The sequence below is a fragment of the Trametes versicolor genome (assembly GCF_000271585.1).
Source record: "Trametes versicolor FP-101664 SS1 unplaced genomic scaffold TRAVEscaffold_17, whole genome shotgun sequence".
NCBI classification, from domain to species: domain Eukaryota; kingdom Fungi; phylum Basidiomycota; class Agaricomycetes; order Polyporales; family Polyporaceae; genus Trametes; species Trametes versicolor.
The window spans coordinates 110102-130804 of record NW_007360337.1 but is presented as its reverse complement, the minus strand read 5'-3'; the positions used below and the strand labels follow the sequence as shown (position 1 = coordinate 130804).

The window sequence follows — 20703 nt, the reverse complement described above, 5'->3', positions numbered from 1 at the left end:
GTTTTATCCATAAACACACGAGTTGGCGAACACCCCCTGTGCCGTACTCTTTAACATGCATCACCAACGGAGCTCCTACCATCCTTTCGCGTTTCGCATATTGCGCAAAGGCTACAGATGCTGATATCCATTTTCTTCATAGATACAACGCGGACAGTGTAAGTGTCTGTACCCTTACAGCGTCCACCCTAGGACGAACAATCATACAATATTGGCGACGAGCATACGTGCTCGCATGCGCGCAATTTGCAACACCACCCACTGAGGGCCCCGCTCCTCGAGCGCGGATGTTGAAGGGCTGCGTTCACGCGTAGGCTGACAGCACCTCTCACAGGCATCATGCATCGTCGTCGATGGTCCGCATGGTATGTCGGCCTTGCAAACTGTGAGTATTCCGCCCAATGTTGCTTTCGCCCCCTCCCCCCGTCTTTGATGATTCCATAAATTTTGACAAGCATATGTCCGAACCTCCATGTAGGATATAATATCTTGTCTGAGACTCTACCTTGCTTCTCGACGTCGTACGTCGAATAGTTCGCTAATGCCCGTTCTGCAGATCCCAGTGAGTGTCCAATATCATCGTACATAGTATCTCTACATTGTAGTATCGCTACTCGTCCGTGTCTAATCAATATTGCCTGTTGCCGTAAAACTCTATTTTGTGTGAACCGTTCAACCTCCTCTACCTCGCATGGACACAATCTCGAGCGGCGGTCATGCGCGTCGATTTTGAGCTGCACCCCGAGAGTCGCTCGTAGCACTGCCGCCACCAGCATAGCAACATCTGTATAGCAGCCTGCAGCACTTGTGATAGACTCCGGTGTGTGGGCGGCCGGCGCGTATGTAGATGCTCATAACCGGACTGCACCTCTCCACAACGCCCCCATCTCTGCCCGCCCCTGACCTCCTCCACCCCCACCATCCCTCCCAGCGCATCACCCTCTACCCCCCACCTAACCCCCGTTCTCCGTTCATGAGTGCCCAACGACTATTGTAGACGAACATTTTTCCTTCTATCTCCTCAAGACATGACCAGCGCCCGTCTCCATTCCCCCGCGGGGAAACGGGCGTACGAACCCCTCGTATCCAGCCTCCTCAACCCACACGACGCCCCGAAGCACGCGCGCGACACCTCGGACACCGCACGCTCGTCGCGCACTGAGTCCTACGACGACTCCCGCGCGTCTACCCCGGACTATCAGCCGCTCGAGGTGAACTTCAGGCGAGCCGATATTGACCGCAACTGGAACGAGAAACCCGAAAATGCTGCCGCTGCCGCCCGGCTCGTCATCACGGGGGAGGACGAGCACGACGAGCACGTCCATCTTGTGGGTGCCGCGGGGAGGCAGTCGGAGGAGGTGTACGAGCGAACGCTCAACTGGTGGAGGGCGGGCATCCGGCGCATTATAGTGCGGCGGGTGGAGCAGGAGACGAAATGGCTTGCTGTCATGCAGGTAGGTGTCGCTTCATATGCGTGCATCCAGGAGGTTATCACTGTACGCTGACTTATGTGCCCTTGCGTAGGAACGCGTACGGACACCTCTCCTGGATTCGTACTTCGTGTATACGTCCTCCCTGGGGACGCACACGTTCTTCATGGTTATGCTGCCCATGTTCCACTTCTTCGGCGCAGCCGAGTTCGGTAGAGGGTACGTTCCGAATTGTTACCCGCCGTAATTCCCCCTCATTTATTCCTTGCAGCCTTCTCCTGATGCTCGCTGTCGGCGTGTACATTACCTCGTTCATGAAGGACCTGTTCTGCTGCCCGCGTCCGTTTGCGCCGCCGGTTACCAGACTCAGTGCGTTATTCCCCGCATTTCTGACTGCACTATGCTGAATTGCTACTGCAGCTCTCGGCAACCATCACTTGGAGTACGGATTCCCCTCCACGCACTCCACGAACAGTGTCTCCATCGCGCTATTCTTCTTCTCGCTCGTACAGCGGCTCCACACCCCTCCCGCCGTCAAGTCTGTCGTTGAATCTGCCGTGTCCTCAATTAACGGCACTTCCGACGTTCTGCCCGCGGTCGAAACCCTTGTTCGGTCCGAGGCCATAATCTCGACTACGACATACTGGGCTCTCATCGGTGTCTTGGTATTCTACGTATTCTCCATTGTGTACGGTCGCCTCTACACGGCCATGCACTCCTTCACCGACTGCTTCGGGGGCATGTTCGTCGGCGCCGCCATCTGGGCACTGCACATTCTCATTGGACCCCATGTCGACGCGTGGGTGCGCAATAACGGCTGGATAGGTGAGCGCGCTCACCCGGCCCCATCACGATCGCAGTACTGACAGCCCGCGGCCGCGCACAGTCCCTGCGGTCATAGTGCCGCTGTGTCTGTTCCTGGTGCACAAGCACCCGCAGCCGGTGGACGACTGCCCGTGCTTCGAGGACGCGATCGCTTTCATCTCGGTCGTGATGGGCGAGTTCCTGGCCCGGTGGTTCATGCAGCACAACGGCTACGACCAAAGCTTCTTCGTGCGCGCGATGCCGGGCAGCTCCTGGGCAACTTGGGCGGACGTCGGACTCTGGTGGACGTTCGCAGCCATCAAGATGGTCATCGGTACGTCCCTCCTCGTGTTTCACCGATCCACACGGAGAGACTAACGCAGTGCTGTGCTTGTGTAGGCGTGTTGGCGATCGTCATCTGGCGCATGCTCGCGAAGTCGATCTGCCACTTCATCCTCCCGCCCACCTTCCGGTTCCTCTCACACGGCCTGAAGCTGCCCAACCGCCGCTTCTACACGCCCGCGACGGACTACACGTCCATGCCCGTGGACAAGGGCCTGCGCCCGTTCCCGTCCGTGATCGACCTGCCCGGGATGGTCGAGTACGAAGTCGACGGCGTGGGCGCGGACGCCGCCGCGGCCAGCACGGCACGCGGGAACGGGCTGCGCGCATACAGCGCCGCGATCAAGCAGCGCGGCGGTGGCGGGCGGAACAAGCAAGAAGCAGCAGTGTCGGAGTCCGAGAAGCACGCGCGCGAGACGGACGAGCGGGACGCGCAGGAGTGGGGCGCGGCGACGCGCGCGGAGGAAGAGCAGGACGTGAAACACTACGACGCTGATGGTGCGTGCGGTGCTGCCTTGTTCTTTCTGTGGCGCGGCGATACTGATGGTGTGCTCTTGGATAGTGTTGACGAAGGTGTTCGTGTACTGTGGGATTGGGATGCTCGCTGCGGGCGGCATCCCGATCATGTTCGAGGTGCTCGGCTGGGGGTTAATATGAGCTGAGCGCGGGGAGAAAAGGAGGCCGCCGCATGTCGTCAGGGTCTGCGTCCGGTCTCGGACCGGCCTACAGCTCTTTGGGCGTCCTCGACCTGGCCGGGTGCAGACACTCGATCGGAGGAGATATTTATATATGGGGGAGAGATGACCAGACAGACTACTCTACACGTACTCGCCTAATTTCACAGATACCCACTGAGCGGTTGTTGTATCGTGAGGGGGCCTACGCTTGGTTTATACGAGGCTCCCAGCAGACTATCTGATACAACACGACTAGATATATATATTGAATACAGTGTTAGTGAGAGATGTATGGTTATGCGAGGAAGAATGAGTGTGCGGACGGTCCATTGAGCGTACAAGGGACACTGAGACGAATGCGAAAGGTAAGGAGGGTATGTGTGGGGGTACGGGATCACCGTCGGACATAAAACAATCCGGACTCGGAGCGCGTACGAGACAGACGAGGTCCGCTCGGAGGAGACACCCCTACCATCCTCCGCCGTGCGGTCGATAAGAAATGACAAGACGCCAGTTCTTGTCGATGAGCTGGGGCCGCCCCCGCCGAGAATGTCGATCCCGGGGACCCTTCTCGAGCGCTATGTGCATAAAGCGCGGGTGGAAGAACAGCTGATAAGTGGAAGATCAGCGGTGAGCGAGCGGGCACACAGGCAGTAGCTCCGACGCGGATGGTGCCACTTACGTGGTTCCAGTGGTCAATCAGCTGCGACACTGGCCCCTTCTTCTTGCGCCGCATGTGGTTCTCCACGCCGAACGTCGCGAACAGCCCTGCGCACGGGCGGACGTGCCCCGATCAGCCCACGTCCGTTAATCTGTGGTGGCGCGACGGGACGCACCTAGTATGAGTCCGAAGCCGAACGCCATGGGCAGCACCCCGGAGACGATGCGGTTCGTGGGCGAGAGCGAGCCTGCGATGCGGATGTCGTGTAGGAACTGCCGCCAGTCGTGCTCGGTCACGTCGTGCGTGATGAACGGATGTGGGGCCGTCGGGCAGAACGGCGCGAGGTAGGGGAAGCCTTGGTCGAGCATTGTGCCATTCCCGATGAGCTCGATGTCCGGGAAGTCCTCGTAAGACAATGTTGGTGGTGGCGGGCGGGTGAACGAGGGTGGTGGGGGCTCGAGGAGCTTTGCGGGGCTCTTGCCTGGGGCGAGGTTTTTCATCTGGGCCTTCCAGCCCTTGGGGTTGTCCTCCGGGAACGAGAGGCTCGGGAGGTCATAGGGAGAGGGCGCGAAGGAGGATGCGTGTTGCGGTGGGACAGTGTGTTTACCATTGAGGCCAGACGGTCCTGCATTGGGAGAATACGGTGGCGGCGGAGAGAGGGAGGCCGGCGAAACAGGCTTTTCATGGACCTCTGGGTGTTGTCTGCGATGGTGGTGCTTGCTGTGCATGGCGGCGGGTCGAGTGTGCTGTGGCGCACAGAGGGTGCTCGATGATATACAGCGCAGAGTCGGATCGAACCGTCCCGAGCATGATGCACACCAGGTTCCGGCCTTGATGATATGCACCCCGCGCCCGGAAGTGAGCGCTGCGGAACGCACATAGAGGCGTCGGCGAGCCGCTGAGAAGCGTCGAGGATGGCACGATCACGATGGGCGTCCGCTCTGCGCAGCCCTCGAGCTTCTCGCCATCGCGACCGACAGCTTGGAGGATGTCAAGCTTCCAAGGCTTGGCTGTATTTGCTACGTCCCGCAGCAGCGTGCGCGTGGCAGTAAATGCCTTGGAACTGTGCAGCAGCCACGCGTCTACGCTGCGCAGCTAGAGCAGAATGCCAATAATTCGCACGAGGGCGGCTGGGATGCGGTTACCTATGACCTGCCCTGTTAGGATACAGCATCGCGCAGCAATTTGAGCAGACGCAGTAGGGTACGCACCTTATGAGCGATGTCGCGCTGTGCGCATTGGTGGCGTCGGGCGACGGCCCAACTGATGTCTTGTGCATCTGCCCAGAAGATTGCGCGGTGCTAACAAAATCAATCATCTCGAAGAATATCATCCTGGAATAGCATCAGGCTGAGTTTGATACGAGGTGGATTTATACAGTAGCATTCCTATGGGTAGACCGCTGCGAATTTCTTACGCTCATGGAGTTTGGAGCACCGACACGCCTTATACCGTCAAACACGGCAGCTTACCTCCGGCGCTGGTGCGGGGCCACTTGTGGGAACCTCACCACAACTCAGTGCAAGTGTGGTCTCCCGAACGTTTGAAAACTGTTCTACACCGCAAAATCTGTCCAGAAGATCAGTGTGGGTGGTACATGATAGATGTCGTACCGTCGAGTTGGCGTCGACGTCGTGTTCGAAGCACAAGGTGGTTTGGCGCCCACAGACTATGCCCGATCGAGAGTAGTTGTGGGCGCTTGTTGATCTCGAACAACTTGGACAGAACGTCCACAGCTGTACTTCGCCGCAGGAGCACTACATACTGGTCTCGTCTTCGCGCTCCGTGTCTGCTCCCCTTAGGATTTGGAAATATAACCCCAGGCCGTCCCGAAGTTGTGATCAAATAGAAATACTCCCGACGTCCCCGATAGCCTCCGCAGCCTGACTCAACGACCCAACTACTTACCATCATGGTACCTAACAGCAGCCTGCCAGTGAGTGGTATCGTCCTTGCGTTGGACGAGCATGATTGTGACATTCCTAGGCTACTCATGCCGCCGTTAATGCGTCTATGGTGCCCGTATCTGCGGACATCAGTACGCCGGGCGCTTTACAAGTATCTGAAGATGGTAAGCCGCCGGGCCTCTACTACGTTCACGAGGCTAACTCGTGGCTCCCCCGCCCCTCTTTCAACAGGAAAGCATTTGATCATGCCAGAACAAGGTCGGGCAGGGATGAACATGCCTGCACCCATTAGCCTGGACTACTGGCCAGCATACTCCGATCGCGATGAGAACCTGGAGGTCTTCTTTGCAATCTACAAGCCGCCCCTCCCGTCATCGAGCGTGCGCGACCTGCGCTGGTCAATCTGCTGGAAGATCCAGAACCACCTGAGCTGGCGCCACATCCAAGCCGTGCAGGAACAGTCGCTGCTCGGGCTCCCGCCGCAGCCGCGCTACGTCTACTGGGGTGCACTGACCAAGTCCGCGGGTCCGGCAGACGCGAGCGCGCTCAGACACTTGATGGGCGTGTACTCGCTCGCGGACAGGCGGAGGCTCGAGCAACTTGCGCTGGAGATACCCGTGATGGCGCCCGGCGGGACCTGGAATTGCCAGGACTGGCTGCAAGAGCTCCTGAATCGTATGGTGGCGGCTGGGCTGCTTTCGCGGGAAGGATGGGAGGCGGTCTTCGCTTTTATGCGGGCAGCATACTGACGAAAGGTGAGTGGACGCGGCTATACGGTGGCACCTGTTAGACGAATCGATGACATACTTGCAGTTGAAGATAAACATCGTCAAGAATACCGCCTGGAGCACCCGCTATACTGATTGGAAGAATGGGATGTTGTATCGAATAATTAGCACGCTTATCAGTCATGGGATCATGAGTTCCGCTGACACTGAGGACAGAGGCAACAGAGGCCGCACATGAGCTGGGACCTGGCCGAAAAGGCATGGCCACTACCAATGCGATGCTCAGGACGGACCGACTCGCCTGAAACGGCGGCATATATAGGACAATAGGAAAATCCATGCCGCAAGTGGGAGGCCCGCGTGCTCGGCTGCAGAGATCGCCGTGTATCGCAGTGAGTGCGATGTCCATTAGTCGTCTTGCTGAAGTATTGAGTGCAAGCTGCAAGCTTGTAACTTGAGATCAGGGCATGGCTTGAAATATGTGGCAGCACAATGGGGACTTGGGTCTAGGAGCGTGTACGGTGCCTGTCGGAAGGGAAGATGATGGCCAGCGAGACGAACGGGCAGTGCGGAACACATGGTGCAAGGATGCCTCCGCGATGCTGGGCCAGCGCATGGGTGCCGAGTGAACTTAACGGAAGAGAGGGAGGGACAAGGACACGTCGATGAACGCATGGGCCTGCATAAACGCCGCATTTCCCCGGATCCGGGTAAAAACCGGTCGCTTGTGGTGGCCGTTGTGCTCTATTTGGCAGGTAGGCTTCCATAAGAAGCAGGAAAGGGACATAAACTGTAGACAAATAGCAGTAAACAGAGCGTTAATTGCCGGTTACCTCACGAACAAGCAGGCACGGGCGCCTGTGAGCAGGCTATTGTTCCCAGAACGACCGTCCTTTTTGTTTGCACGGTCGAGGCGTACGCGCGCGGAAACAATGGAGGACTGCCAACAAAAGCCGGGAATGGCGGCGGACGATACTAAAGCTCCTGCTGGGCAGAGTCCTTCGCCACTCCTCACCGTCGACAACGCGGCTTTCATCGCTTCCAGCATCCCTCGCCTTTCACGTCTTAGATTGTTACGACCTCCACGATGGCCTCATGTGAGTATTCCGAGGATGCCTGTCAGAGCTTGCGCTAATCCACATACCAGTATTCGCCCACAACCGCATCCTGCCAAACCTGAAGCGACGCGCCCGCTCCTCCAAGTCTGATGCTTCCCCGACCAAGGCGAAGCCCCTCCACATCCTACCCAACCTTGCGGAAGAGGACGAGCTCCCTCGTCACTCATGCTCCTCGACATCATCGGTCCCGTCCGCATCACATCCCAGCCGGTTCGCTTCGGGATGCGCTACCGTTGGCGGCCGCCCATCAGCCGACCAGGTCATCCACATAAAGCGCGACTCGCGCAGGGTGGTCTTGACCGGCGCAGAAGGCTTGTCCTTTGACGACTTCTTCCCCCCTTCAAGCGCTCCGCGGGTCCGGACTCCTTCTCCCCCTCCTATGACACGTTCCCCCTCGCCCCCTCCGCGTTCCGCGGCGTCCTCTCCAGGGTCTGATTCCCCTCTGGACGACATCAACCTTCGGTTTTCTGGTCTCGGTATTTCTTTGGATTTCCCTTCTCCCCCTTCCGCCTCGATCCGCTCCTCAGCGCGCTCGTTCTCAAGGAGACGCGAACAGTCGCCTACGCCCTCCAACGCGAGCAGCGAATCTTCGAGTTCGTATTCCAGCCCCAAAACGCCTTGCACGACTCCTCCGACTTCCGATGACGAATCCCCATGCAAGTCCAACCTTGCTCGCGCGCCGACCTTCAAGTCGCAGCGCGCCTCTATTCTCTTCATGAAGTCTATGCCCGACCTGTCCGAGCCTGTGCGCAAGAGCTCATTCTCTTCGATAGTCGACGACGACAGCATCATGGAGGAGCTAGAGTGGATCGCACGCGACATCAGCGAAGTCGTTACGCTCTCCACTCCGCTTCCGCCTACGTTCCCGGCGACGCCTACAGAAGCTTCGATGAACGCCCACGCCCGTCCTGATTCTGTGATGCCCCTTTCGCGGAGGGAGTCCCACCTGGGCAGGGCTGTGCCTCCTGTGCCTCGCATTTCTATCCAGGACAGTTCAGAAAGGCAGCGTCCCAGTGCCCAGTTGGACCCTACCTTTCCCCTTCGCAGACGTTCGTACATGGTCCCGACTCGCCCCCCTCCGCCGCCGCCTGTGCCCAAGTCTCCTATCAGCTCTATGGAACAGGCCACGGAAGACTTGCTCGCTGAATTGGCGAATGCCGCACTCGGCGCCGGGTTCCTCGGCACTGAACTTACCGTCCCTCAGGACGGCTTCCTCTCTACCGAGTCCCTCCCGTCTACCCCCAGCAGCCAGTTCATCGTCACGTCCCCTTCGGGTCTTCGCCCTCTCCCCCGCTTCAGCGTCCCCGACGACATCAACGACTTCGGAGATGAGAGCCCCGTCGAGCTCGTGGTGCCGGACCTGACGTTGCACATGTGGCCCACGACCCCGCAGACGCCGCAGAGCATCAGCGTCTACTCGCAGATGTCCGAGTACTCTCCCCCGACCTCCCCGCTGTCCTCATTCGACTTCGAGGTGGACGTGAGCCACATCCTCAGCCACCGCGAGGAGGCCGCTGCTGCGCTCGAATGCGCCTCGACCATTTCCCGCTCTCCGTCCACGGTCTCCCTCGTCCCGTCCGAGCGCCCCCTGCGCTCGCGCTGGTCCTCGTCGACTCTCAGCTCCCTCGTCGAGGGCTCCTCGCACTCGACCTCCTGGCTGCCGCGCTTCAACCTGTCGCCCTCGAAGAAGAACAAGAGCAAGCCCGCTCCGGCCCCGGCCCCGGCACACACCGCGGGCCCGCTGCAGCGCAAGAACGCGGTCAAGGCCGGCCACGGCGCGAAGCGCTCCGTCGACTCGGACCGCGGGCTCACGCGGCGCGACAGCCGCGCCTCGCGCATGAGCGAGAGCAGCGCGAGCGACAGCGGGGAGAGCACGACGAGCTCGGGGCTCAAGCGCAAGCCGATCCCCATGGCGCTGCTCGCCACCTCCGCGTAATCGCCGCCGCCCTTTGTCCTGGATCTGGATCCGAACCCTCTAACGACCACTCATGATGACCCTTGATTCTTTTCGACCTGCTCTCGCTGCTGTATCCATAGCCCACCGTACCGCTCCTTGCATCGTCCATTCGTGCCACCCCTACACTCAACAAACCAAGTACTGGCATATACTTATTGTAGCATTCGCATTCCCCCTCCGAGCGAGCCCCATCTCGCCTCCCCACATTTGTAGCCTTCCCCCCTCCCGGTCTCCCGCCTTCGTTCGCTATCTATTGGACTGCGTCTCTCTTCCTCTCTTGCATATCACTCGTAATCCGTGCGCGTTCGTTCGTGCCGCACTGTACATACTTCTGGGCGCGGCTCCCCCTAGAATGCCCAGACCCCCACCCTCGTTCTTTTTCGTGCTGCGGCGTACATATATAGGCTTCCTGTACATAGTCGCTCTTTCGGCTGGTTCGAGTGTATCCACTATACTCACGCGTCACGAATTCTATCTGGCTTTTGATGTCTTAGCCAGCCCGAGGGCGTGTGCATATCTCGGAAGACTCCATTGGTATTCATCACAGAGGTGAGTATATATTCCATCATGTCGTACCTCGCCCGTACTAACTTGTTGCGATTCGCTAAGCTGAGCACGGCCGTATTGGCATCGTCGTTTGCCCTGTAACAGCGAGAAGCACTAGAGTATCAACTTTTGACTCAAGCGGCGGGCTTCGTCGCGGTTATGGTTCCTCCATGACGGTACACTTTGATTGCGATGTGTTGACACTGATATACATCCAGATATCCCTATGTTACGATGAAGGTTCGTAAAGCTGACACTAATGCATCTCATTCTACTTGCTGCGGAGGTCCGCGAAACGCGCGCTGAACGCCTTCGTGACATAATCCTATCGAGGAGCGTGGTGAGGTTACAGATGAAATCCACTATTACGGCACCCACCTCATCGAAGGTAGACGAGAAGCTCTCGCGCGCGAAGAGGTCCTCCGCGTACTTGCCAAGACGCGCAAACTTGCCCGAAGTAAGCGCCGCCCAGACCTTCTTGCCGTCGCCCTCCGGGTACTTCCCAATTTCGTTCACGAGCGACACGCGCGCCCGCGCCAGGAACGGCGCGATCGCGATGTCCGCGGCCGAGAACTTGCCCACCGCGAAGCCCTCCGCGGGCAGGAGCGACTGCACGTACTCGGCTGCGGTGTAGAGGTCGTCGACGGACGCCCCGCGGAGGAAGTACGCGTACCACGCGGGGATGAGCTTGCTCGAGACGCCCTCGATGAAGAAGCGCGTCTGGGCGCGCGTGACGGGGTCGGAGGAGAGGATGCCGGAGTTGGGGAAGAGGTCGGCGACGAACTCGACGAGCACGAGCGACTCGGCGAGCTTGACGGACTCGGGCGAGGGCTGGTCTGGGGGGACCTCGGGGCCGCCGTAGGCGATTGCGGGGACCTGGAAAGGAGGTCATTACGATGGCCCATATGTTGGTGTGGCTGGCGCAAAGCTTACCTTGCTGGCGGGGTTCACCTTAGGGGCGTACCATTCCGGCTTGTTCGAGAGGTCGATCTGGAAAGGGGTGAACTCCGCCTTCGCCTCTGCGAGAGCGATTTCTGCCTGTTGTGGTATATGATATCAAGACGTGTTTAGGTGTGTGTTTGTTGATTGGACATACCCTCTGTGCGAAGGGGCAGATCTGCAGGGGATCAATGTGAGCTACTCGAATTCTCTAAGGATCGCATTGCATCAACGTATGCACAGACCTTGGCGGTGTAAAGTGTAATCCTCTCAGGCATGTTGGTTAAGTTTGGCGGAGTGATCGATGTCCAAGTCGGTGTGAGCAGGAGCGTGTGCACTAGATCTCTTATATAGACCACGAGTGAGTGGGCTCGCGATCACCCGACATCGGTGGCAGGTACGATCGAGCTGTGGGAGGGGATGGTGTCATCGTCTGTTAGGGATCGTGCTGACTGATATCCATCGGTACATATCCGTATTTCCCGGATTGCCGGAGACAGTTAGTGCGCAAGGGTGGAGGTATTAGGGAACGTCAGCACCCCGCGCAGCTGCGGAAGCTTAGTAGTTACTCAGCGTAGATAGGCCTTATGATAAGTACTAGCACTTGTTCATTTACCAGCTTGCAGACCATCTCCAGATAGCTTTACCATATCAAGCGCAAAGACGTCGCTGGCGGCGCCGCACGTCAAGACCGCGGGCCCATGCATGTATACAATAATGTAGGGCCCGGGTTTCATGAGGCCGACTGTTTACCGTCGTGTGCTACTAGATGGTAAGGAATTGTCGGGGAAAAGACGTTGTAGAAAGCACTGAAAACCTAGTCAAGATCAAGCTGATAATTCTGTCATGACACCATATCGCGCCATATCGTGAACGAAGGATGCGCCCAGGAGGTTGTTAGCGTCTCGCTGTGAGAGCGCCACTTGGTCAGCATGTATATAGCAGCGGAGATGATGGTTTGAAGATAAGTCAAGCTGTGTCTGGGCATTGATAAGAAGACAGTTAAGCATGAATCTAGGAGGTCTTGAAAACGCGTCGGAGGTGCCACAGGAGATGATGAGAACATTGAGAAAGGCGTTTTGGCGCCTAGGCCTGGCGTTCAGTACAAGCGCCACGTGGCGAGGAGTGTGTAAATTCCATATGCGGCCTGTGGGCGCCAAAGGCCTCTGCTCCAGACGGTGAAGCTGCGGTGAACTGGTGAACCACTTGGACGACGACGACCACTCCGCTGCATTTCATTTGTGTATGAAGTGGGCAGAGACAAACGATGCAAGCCCTACGCCAGGAGATTCTCCCGCCAAGCGGAGTTGAGTTCGCGACATGTCTCAACTTCACCCCGTCTACGCTCTCCGACGCCGGACCCTCAACTTCTCAGAGTGGCCGTACTCTCTTCAACGTGGTCGTTGCGCGCGCAAGCCACCTTCGCATCTTCGAGGTCCGAGAAGAACCCGCCCCTATATCTGCCCACCGGGAAGATGAGAAGGACAGGCGCGCTAGCGTGCGCAAGGGGACGGAGGCGGTGGAGGGCGAGGTCGAGATGGACGCGTCCGGGGAGGGCTTCGTGAACATGGGCTCGGTCAAGGTGAATGCGGGTACCCACCCCTTGTCGCAGTATCTCAGTCCGTCAATTGATTGTTTTGCGCTGTCTCCGCCGTGTGTGCGATTCCCATTGAGACCTCTTGCTGACCTTCCTGCGTGTTAGCCTACTGGTCAGAACGGCGTTGCCCACCCCGCCACTGTCAACAAGTTCTACCTCGTCCGTGAACACCGGCTGCATGGCACCGTAACAGGTCTAGAGGCCGTCCGCACGGTGCACTCACTAGAAGACAAGCTGGACAGGCTGCTCGTATCCTTCAAGGACGCAAAGGTGCGCATACACCTCCAGCGGCTTCCGGTACTTTCTCATTAGCAGCACAGATCGCATTGCTCGAATGGTCCGACGCTATACATGATGTTATGACCGTCTCTATTCACACCTATGAGCGGGCTCCTCAGCTAGTAGGTCGGCTTTTCGAACACTGTGATCTCCAATTGACATTGCGTAGATGGCTCTCGACTCGCCACTCTTCCGCGGAGAACTTCGTGTGGACCCACTGTCTCGCTGCGCTGCGCTTTCACTGCCAAAAGACTCCCTGGCCATCCTCCCCTTCTACCAGAGTCAAGCCGAGCTAGACTTGATGGAACAGGAGTCAAGCCAGGCACGCGACGTACCCTACTCCCCGAGTTTCGTTCTCGACCTCGCAAACGACGTCGATCAACGAATACGCAACGTGATCGACTTCGCATTCCTCCCCGGCTTCAACAACCCCACGGTCGCAGTTTTGTGCCAGTATCAGCAGACGTGGACAGGGTAAGTCTTTCCATCACATGTAGTATATGCTGTCTGACGCGTTCCCCAAGACGTCTGAAAGAGTATAAAGACACTGTGGGGCTCTTCATATTCACTCTCGACCTGGTGACAAACAACTACCCCCTGATCACTGCCGTCGACGGTCTGCCATACGACTGCCTCTCGCTGACGCCCTGTTCAACCGCCATCGGTGGGGTGTTCATACTTGCCAGCAATGCCATCATCTTCGTTGACCAGGCCTCCCGCCGCGTCATCCTCCCGGTGAATGGGTGGCCGCCTCGGACGAGCGACCTAACGATGCCGTCGCTCACGCCTCAGGAGCAGCTTCGGAACCTGCAGCTCGAGGGCGCCCGCTTCACATTTGTGGACGACAAGACGCTCTTCGTCATCCTGAAGGACGGCACCGTACATCCCGTCGAGCTCGTCCTGGACGGGAAGACGGTGTCGCGTCTGTCGATGGCTGATGCACTTGCGCGCACGACTATCCCAGCTGTCGTCGCGAGGGTCAGGGATGACTACCTCTTCGTCGGAAGCATGGTTGGGCCCTCAGTGCTCCTGCGTACTGCGCATGTAGAAGAGGTGATCAAAGAGGAAGACGTGGATATGGATGCCGGTCCTGCGACTGTTGTAGCTCCTGCAGACACAATGGATCTTGATGATGACGATGGTGAATGCATCCAGCTTCAGTCTTCTAAACAACTCTCTGAATCTTGTTCTCAGATCTCTATGGCCCCTCTGGCAATGGGGAACAGCCTTCGGCGAACGGGGCTACGAACGGAACCGTCGATTCAGTGAAGAAACGAACAGTTGTACGCCTTTCCTTGTGCGACGCGCTGCCTGCGCATGGGGCTATTTCGGACATGGCATTTGGACTGGCTCGCAATGGGGTACGTTTGTGGAGCAGTCATTTTTGACAAGTTACTGAGATGCGGTGCAGGATCGAGTGGTTCCCGAGCTTATAGCGGCAACGGGTTCAGGGGAGCTGGGAGGCTTCCACCTATTCCAGGTAAGAGTCCACCCTTGGGCATGCTCCCCGTCGTGATCTGACCATTTATGTACACAGAGAGACATGCCCACCCGATCAAAGCGCAAGCTGCATGCGATCGGAGGTGCTCGAGGGATGTGGTCTCTGGCAGTCCGCCAAGCAATGAAGGTCAGCGGCGGGACGCTCGAGCGTCCAAGTAGTCAAAACGACTCCGTGATCATCAGCACGGACGCGAATCCTTCTCCCGGTTTGTCTCGGGTGCGCGCAAGGTTGTAGAAGTGCTTGCGGTGGAGGCTGATTTATTTTCTAGATTGCTACGCGGTCTGCACATTCCGACATCGCGATCACCACTCGAATACCGGGGACGACTCTAGGGGCTGCACCGTTCTTCCAGGGCACTGCTATACTCCACATCCTCTTCAACGTCACGAATGCCATCAGGGTACTCGAACCTGGTACGCACTTTGTCCGCGACGCGAAGTGTAACGACTCACTAGTGGCGCGTAGACGGGACTGAGCGGCAAATCATCAAGGACCTGGAAGGCACCGCCCCGCGGCCAAAGATCAAGTCTTGTAGCATATGTGACCCGTTCGTGCTTATCATTCGCGAAGACGACACCATTGGACTGTTCATCGGGGAACTCGAGCGGGGAAAGATCAGGCGAAAGGATATGTCTCCAATGGGTGACAAGGTTGGATTTACGCCACCTTCAGTAGTGTCTCCGTGGCTGACGGGATCGCCAAGACCTCTCGCTATGTCGCAGGCGGTTTCTTCACAGACACGAGTGGTCTCTTGCAGACGTTCGTGAACGAGCAGGCGCCAGCAGAAAACGTGACGTCGACGCTGCAGGGAGCGATGAACGCAGGAAACAAGAGTCAATGGCTGATCCTCGTCCGTCCACAAGGCGTAGTCGAGGTACATATCTTCTCTACACAATTTACCATGACACTGACTATGGTGGGCTCAGCTTTGGACGCTCCCGAAGCTCACGCTCGCTTTCTCCACGACGCTGCTGGCGACGCTGGACCCTATACTAACAGACTCGTACGACGGTCCTGCGCTCTCCCTGCCACAGGATCCTCCAAGGAAGCCGCAGGAGCTCGACATCGACCAGATCGTCATTGCGCCTCTGGGAGAATCACGACCACGCCCGCATCTCATTGTATGTTGCTATATATGTGCGGGGCACGCTCGACACTCACCCATGATCTGCTCTAGGTCCTGCTGCGCTCAGGGCAGCTCGCAGTCTATGAGGCAGTCGCCATCCCACCACCCCCTGAACCGCTGCCCTCTACCCGATCATCGACGCTCCTGGTGAAGTTCGTGAAGGTGGCGTCGAAGGCATTTGATATCCAGCACCCCGAGGAGGAGCAGAAGTCAGTCCTAGCCGAGCAGAAGCGCATCTCACGCCTGTTGGTGCCCTTCGTAACGTCGCCTGCGCCAGGCCAGACGTTTTCGGGGGTCTTCTTCACAGGCGATCGGCCCTCCTGGATTCTCTCCACTGACAAAGGCGGCGTGAAAGTCTTCCCTTCGGGACACAGCGTCGTGCAGGCGTTCACCACCTCCTCGCTTTGGGAGTCCCGCGGCGACTTCCTGCTCTATTCGGAGGAGGTAAGGCTATTTGCAAGCGGCGCGTCGAGCGGAACTTACTGAATGACGTTGCAGGGCCCCAGCCTCGTAGAATGGATGCCTGACGTCCAGCTAGACGGCCATCTCCCCGCGCGCTCCGTCCCACGCTCGCGGCCGTACTCCAACGTCGTGTTTGATGCCTCGACCTCATTAATTGTCGCCGCGTCCTCCTTCCAAAACCGATTCGCGTCATATGACGAGGACGGGAACGTCGTCTGGGAGCCAGATAGTGAGTGTATAAAGACCCGTTATCTCGCCTGCAGGTCTCCTAACGATCGCGATGCCGCCTCAGGTCCAAACATCTCGTCCCCGCTGTGCGAGTGCTCTACCCTGGAGCTTATCTCTCCGGACGGCTGGATCACCATGGATGGGTGCGTGGTTCTCAGACTGCGCGCGCCGTGCGCAGAGGGTGCTGATGATGATTGTGTCGCTTAGGTACGAGTTTGCTCCGAACGAGTTCGTGAACTGCATAGTCTCGATACCACTCGAGACTATGAGTACCGAGTCTGGCATGAAGGACTTCATTGCCGTCGGGACCACGATCAATCGAGGCGAGGATCTCGCGGTCAAAGGCGCAGTGCGTAACGCTATGGGCCCCTGAGCGGGAAGGCTGCTGCTGACGTCCACCCGACAGGTGTACATTTTCGAGATCGTCGAGGTGGTGCCAGACCCGAGCACGCACGTCAAGCGGTGGTGGCGACTGAAGCTCCTCTGCCGTGACGACGCAAAAGGCCCCGTCTCGTTCCTCTGCGGAATAAACGGCTACCTCGTCTCATCCATGGGGCAGAAGGTGTGTAGTCGTGCCTTCATGAAAGTCTCCACCGGCACCGTCTGAGACCTGAAATCTAGATCTTCGTGCGCGCCTTCGATTTAGATGAACGACTAGTCGGTGTGGCTTTCCTCGACGTCGGCGTGTATGTCACCTCCCTGCGTGCAGTCAAGAACCTGCTCGTGATTGGCGACGCTGTGAAGAGCGTCTGGTTCGTCGCGTTCCAGGTGCGTACGCGTCAGTTTGCCACCGATCGTGCGCTGACCTTCCCCGCAGGAGGACCCGTACAAGCTCGTGGTCCTCGGCAAGGACCCCCAACTCTGCTGCATCACCAGGGCCGACCTGTTCTTCGCGGACGGGCAGTTGTCTATTGTCACTTGTGACGAGGAGGGTATCGTTAGACTATACGCTTACGATCCTCATGGTGCGTCCCACGTTCTTTTCCGGCCCATTGCGCCGAAATAACCCCACCGCTAGACCCGGAGTCAAAGAGCGGGCAGCACTTGCTCCGGCGTACGGAATTTCACGGCCAATCCGAGTACCGGAGCTCGATGCTGGTGGCCCGTAGGCCGAAGAATGGCGACCCGGAGATCCCGCAAGCGCGCCTCGTCTGTGGTCCGTAGTATCCGGAACTTGCGTTTGCGGCTCGGCTCTGACGGGACTTCTAGGCTCGGTGGACGGCTCCCTGAGCACGCTTACCTACGTGGACGAGGCAGCCTCGAAGCGCCTTCACCTCCTTCAAGGGCAGCTGATCCGCACTGTGCAGCATGTGGCGGCACTGAACCCCAAGGCGTTCCGGTGGGTGGCTCTGCCCTATCTGCGGGCACAACAGAGTTGCTGATGTATGAAACAGCATGGTGCGGAACGAGTATGTCTCGAGGCCACTATCAAAGGGCATCCTCGACGGGAACCTCCTCGCGACGTTCGAGGACTTGCCCATCGCCCGCCAGAACGAAGTCACCCGCCAGATTGGCACAGACCGCGCAACGGTTCTCAAGGACTGGGCGTCCCTAGTCGGGGCATGGTGATCCGCTGTACACATATGCGCGTCCGCTTCGCCGCTGCTGTATTTCTTAGAACGCTGTGTTAATGATGTGTGGCTGACCCGCCTGCGAGACAGGAGGCCGCCGGAGCGTCTTCCGCGTGTTTTGCTGCGCGCCTGAGGTGCGACTTCCCCCGGATCAGTGAGTCTTGTGAGCGGCTCTGGCCTCGAGGCCTCTTCGTGCTACCGTACTGCGAGATACTGCTCCTCGGCGAAGCGTCTGAATCGCCCCGGGCATGGCCGTGAACGTTGGCGAGCTTGTTCGCCATGCGACGTCCATCTTGCCAGATCGTCCGCCCCCGCTTTGGCTCTCTTCCCGCCCCCATCTTCCCGCGTTCATACGAGGGCCCGATAAGTTCGCCGTGCGTCATTCTGAAAGGTGTTCTAATGGCTGAACGGATGATGCGCTGTATTGCGCTGCAGCAGGGGCTTACTGAGACTAGTACCGCTGTCCACTATCGCCTTCACATGCACTGATCTTCTCGCAGCCGGGCTGGTGCACGCGTGTGCGGCCGTGAGCTGTACGCCCGCATGTTCTCCAAATGGATAACTCGTGTATGGGAACGCGCGGCGAGCTCGCAGCAGCCAACGGGAAGATTGGCCAGACCGCGCTATAAGTTGGTCGTCTGCGCGGCTTCCCCGTCCCGCCCTGCTGGCACCCCACGATGCTCTCGTCCCTTGGTTTCGACCCTAAAGGCACTGGCCGTAATAACCGCACCGGCTCTACCAGGGTACGTCTCTCGCCCCGCTGTCCCGCTCATTTCTCTGAACAGCGTTTGCTTCAGTTCCTCCCCGAAATAATGTCTCGCGGTCTCTCCGTTCACGTCTTCAAGAATGCCCTCGTTTCGCAACCGGCACCACCCCCACCGGCACCTAAATATGACCCAGCGCAAGCACGTCCTCCGGCTAGCAACGGCGGCGCACCTTGGAATCGGCAGCTGAGCTACCAAGCCTCCCGTAACGGCGAGCAGGACAGGAAACAGGCCCCGGTGGCACTTTCCCAGGACCGCCGCCTGGTGCAGGTTCCTCAGCCGGCGAGCCAGCCATGGCCGGTGGACACAAAGTACGGGAAGTCGCAGTCGAAGGGCTACCTGATCCATCCCAGCCCCGAACTCGATATGTACATCTACGAGCGGTCGATTTTGTCCACGGACGACGGCCTGTCGAGCTCGCCGTCGTCGGACGAGAGCTCCGACCTCGAGCTGTTCCCGGACAACTCGCTGGCGATGTCGCGGCTGGAGATCTCGTCGACGCGGGCGAGCAGCAGCACGGAGACGTTGGAGGCGACGCTGCACAACACAAGCCGGAACGCCATCACGGGTGGTGGCGGTGCCGTGCCTTCCCTCTCTCAGACTCGTCCGCCACTCGCCATCACCGCTCCACCTCCCCCTCCTCCCTACCCGACCTCCACTCGCCCGCCCCCCGAGCAGAGCATCCCCGTCATCCCTGTGCGCCCCACACTCACGCGCACAGAGAGCAGCTACCGTCCCCGCAAGACGAGCATCTCCCACCCCGTCTACCCTATCCAGTTTTCAAGCGCAGACGCGCGCTCCGACTCTGACGACAGCACCCTCTTGAACGAAAACCCGGGCGACATGGTCGTCGACATGTATGGCGCCTCCAACTCAAACTGGGGCATGTCTTCAAGCGTTGCGCACTCCGCGCGCAGTACCACGCCTTTCCGGCGCGACTCAGACTCACGCGCCCCCTCGTCCAGCGCGCCCCCACCCCGAGCGCGGAGGGAGTCCCTCGACACCCAGATGCGTCCGCCAGCACCGCCGCAGGGGCGGATGGAGGATCCGTCGTATCCCCGCGCGCCCCCCGGGCTCTATGCCGTTGCTACCCCGCCTGATACCGATAACCAGCGCTCCGGACCTGGGCAATCTCCACAGCGCGGAGCGGCAGTCCCCGCCCCCGCCGGAACGTCGTCCGCCCCTGGGCCGTCGAATGCGAACACCTCGTCGTCGCGCGCACAGCAACAGCAGGTGCAGATGCAGATGTCCAAGTCGTCGTCCGGATCGCCGACGCAACCCCCGCGCACGACGCCGAGCGTCCGCGCGCCAGAAGCGCTCGTGAGAAGCGACACATTGACCGGCGCCGGGCCCTCGAGTTCCCCGCCTCGCTCTTCCCCTCCGCGAAGGGACTCCCAGTCATCGACTACGCAGCCAAGCCCCGTGCTGGCTGAGGGCGTGGTCGTCATCGCCGCCTCCAAACGATCCGTCCGTTGGACAGAGAACCTTGTCTGTCCCTCGCCTGTGCCACCTGAGCAACGCAGGAAAGGGTGGTTTAATCGCCGAGGGTGAGTCCGTTTCCATGCGAGCTTCGGCTCACTCATAGACTAACACATATGCGCACAGGGACCAGCTCTGGACAAACGACGGGCAATTCAAGATGCCTGAGCCGGGCCAGGAATACCCGCTCGACTTAGCGGTAAGTATTCTCCCCTCGTACTGGGTTCCTCCAGATAGCTGACGTTGTTGCGCTGTAGCACTACCCCGAACCCAGCACAGGCTGGATGAACGAAGAGGGTGTCCGCATCGACATGCAGCACCGACTCGTCCCTAAGCGGCCGCTGCGCTCCGCCCTCAAGCAGCCCAAGAACACCGTCAACACCGTCTGATCCATACCCGCCCCACCCTTTTTCTCCTCCAGTCTTCTCTTATCTTTATTCGTCAGAGGGGCCTAATGTTCCTCACCTCTTGCTACTCACGACATAATGAGCTCACGATCTAACACCCGCCCGCGGCGGTTTATGATTCTTATTAACTTTTACGCACCCGGGGACGCGCAAAATAGGTGCTAATTGCCGACCTCGCCC

At 58.8% G+C, this 20703-nt stretch overlaps 7 protein-coding genes across 7 annotated transcripts; 5 read left to right on the top strand and 2 right to left on the bottom strand.

Annotated features, from left to right (window-relative positions):
* Window positions 1-1028: 1028 nt before the first annotated feature.
* On the top strand, window positions 1029-3233 carry TRAVEDRAFT_54367 (PAP2-domain-containing protein; the record flags this gene model as incomplete). Its single annotated transcript, XM_008047297.1, has 7 exons — window positions 1029-1454; window positions 1525-1649; window positions 1702-1799; window positions 1851-2255; window positions 2317-2568; window positions 2634-3074; window positions 3139-3233. The coding sequence occupies 7 exons, from the start codon at window positions 1029-1031 to the stop codon at window positions 3231-3233; spliced, it is 1842 nt and encodes a 613-aa protein (XP_008045488.1).
* A 488-nt stretch (window positions 3234-3721) lies between these two features.
* TRAVEDRAFT_137177 (uncharacterized protein) lies at window positions 3722-4414 on the bottom strand (the record flags this gene model as incomplete). The annotated part of the gene is made up of 3 exons (XM_008047296.1): window positions 3722-3862; window positions 3936-4021; window positions 4090-4414. The coding sequence occupies 3 exons, from the start codon at window positions 4412-4414 to the stop codon at window positions 3722-3724; spliced, it is 552 nt and encodes a 183-aa protein (XP_008045487.1).
* A 1349-nt stretch (window positions 4415-5763) lies between these two features.
* Window positions 5764-6720, top strand: TRAVEDRAFT_32377 (uncharacterized protein). Its single transcript, XM_008047248.1, has 4 exons — window positions 5764-5850; window positions 5901-5985; window positions 6053-6581; window positions 6641-6720. The coding sequence occupies exon 3, from the start codon at window positions 6097-6099 to the stop codon at window positions 6568-6570; it is 474 nt and encodes a 157-aa protein (XP_008045439.1). The 5' UTR covers window positions 5764-5850; window positions 5901-5985; window positions 6053-6096; the 3' UTR covers window positions 6571-6581; window positions 6641-6720.
* An 824-nt stretch (window positions 6721-7544) lies between these two features.
* Window positions 7545-9850, top strand: TRAVEDRAFT_67659 (uncharacterized protein). Its single transcript, XM_008047295.1, has 2 exons — window positions 7545-7646; window positions 7697-9850. Exons 1-2 carry the CDS (start codon window positions 7637-7639, stop codon window positions 9601-9603), a joined length of 1917 nt encoding a protein of 638 aa, XP_008045486.1. The 5' UTR covers window positions 7545-7636; the 3' UTR covers window positions 9604-9850.
* Window positions 9851-10341: 491 nt separating this feature from the next.
* TRAVEDRAFT_157166 (uncharacterized protein) lies at window positions 10342-11395 on the bottom strand. Its single transcript, XM_008047294.1, has 5 exons — window positions 11355-11395; window positions 11267-11287; window positions 11104-11208; window positions 10549-11046; window positions 10342-10495 (listed from the first exon to the last, which is right to left on the bottom strand). The coding sequence occupies exons 1-5, from the start codon at window positions 11385-11387 to the stop codon at window positions 10442-10444; spliced, it is 711 nt and encodes a 236-aa protein (XP_008045485.1). The 5' UTR covers window positions 11388-11395; the 3' UTR covers window positions 10342-10441.
* Window positions 11396-12292: 897 nt separating this feature from the next.
* TRAVEDRAFT_176174 (cleavage/polyadenylation factor CFT1) lies at window positions 12293-17953 on the top strand. Its single transcript, XM_008047293.1, has 22 exons — window positions 12293-12691; window positions 12812-12976; window positions 13027-13107; window positions 13155-13459; window positions 13510-14126; window positions 14180-14346; window positions 14397-14465; window positions 14523-14702; window positions 14755-14899; window positions 14952-15136; window positions 15190-15360; window positions 15413-15607; window positions 15664-16056; window positions 16111-16303; window positions 16367-16445; window positions 16510-16651; window positions 16709-16864; window positions 16924-17070; window positions 17120-17267; window positions 17321-17458; window positions 17512-17641; window positions 17697-17953. The coding sequence occupies exons 1-22, from the start codon at window positions 12377-12379 to the stop codon at window positions 17869-17871; spliced, it is 4296 nt and encodes a 1431-aa protein (XP_008045484.1). The 5' UTR covers window positions 12293-12376; the 3' UTR covers window positions 17872-17953.
* Window positions 17954-18685: 732 nt separating this feature from the next.
* Window positions 18686-20505, top strand: TRAVEDRAFT_54361 (uncharacterized protein; the record flags this gene model as incomplete). The annotated part of the gene is made up of 3 exons (XM_008047292.1): window positions 18686-20184; window positions 20243-20315; window positions 20374-20505. The coding sequence occupies 3 exons, from the start codon at window positions 18686-18688 to the stop codon at window positions 20503-20505; spliced, it is 1704 nt and encodes a 567-aa protein (XP_008045483.1).
* Window positions 20506-20703: the final 198 nt, after the last annotated feature.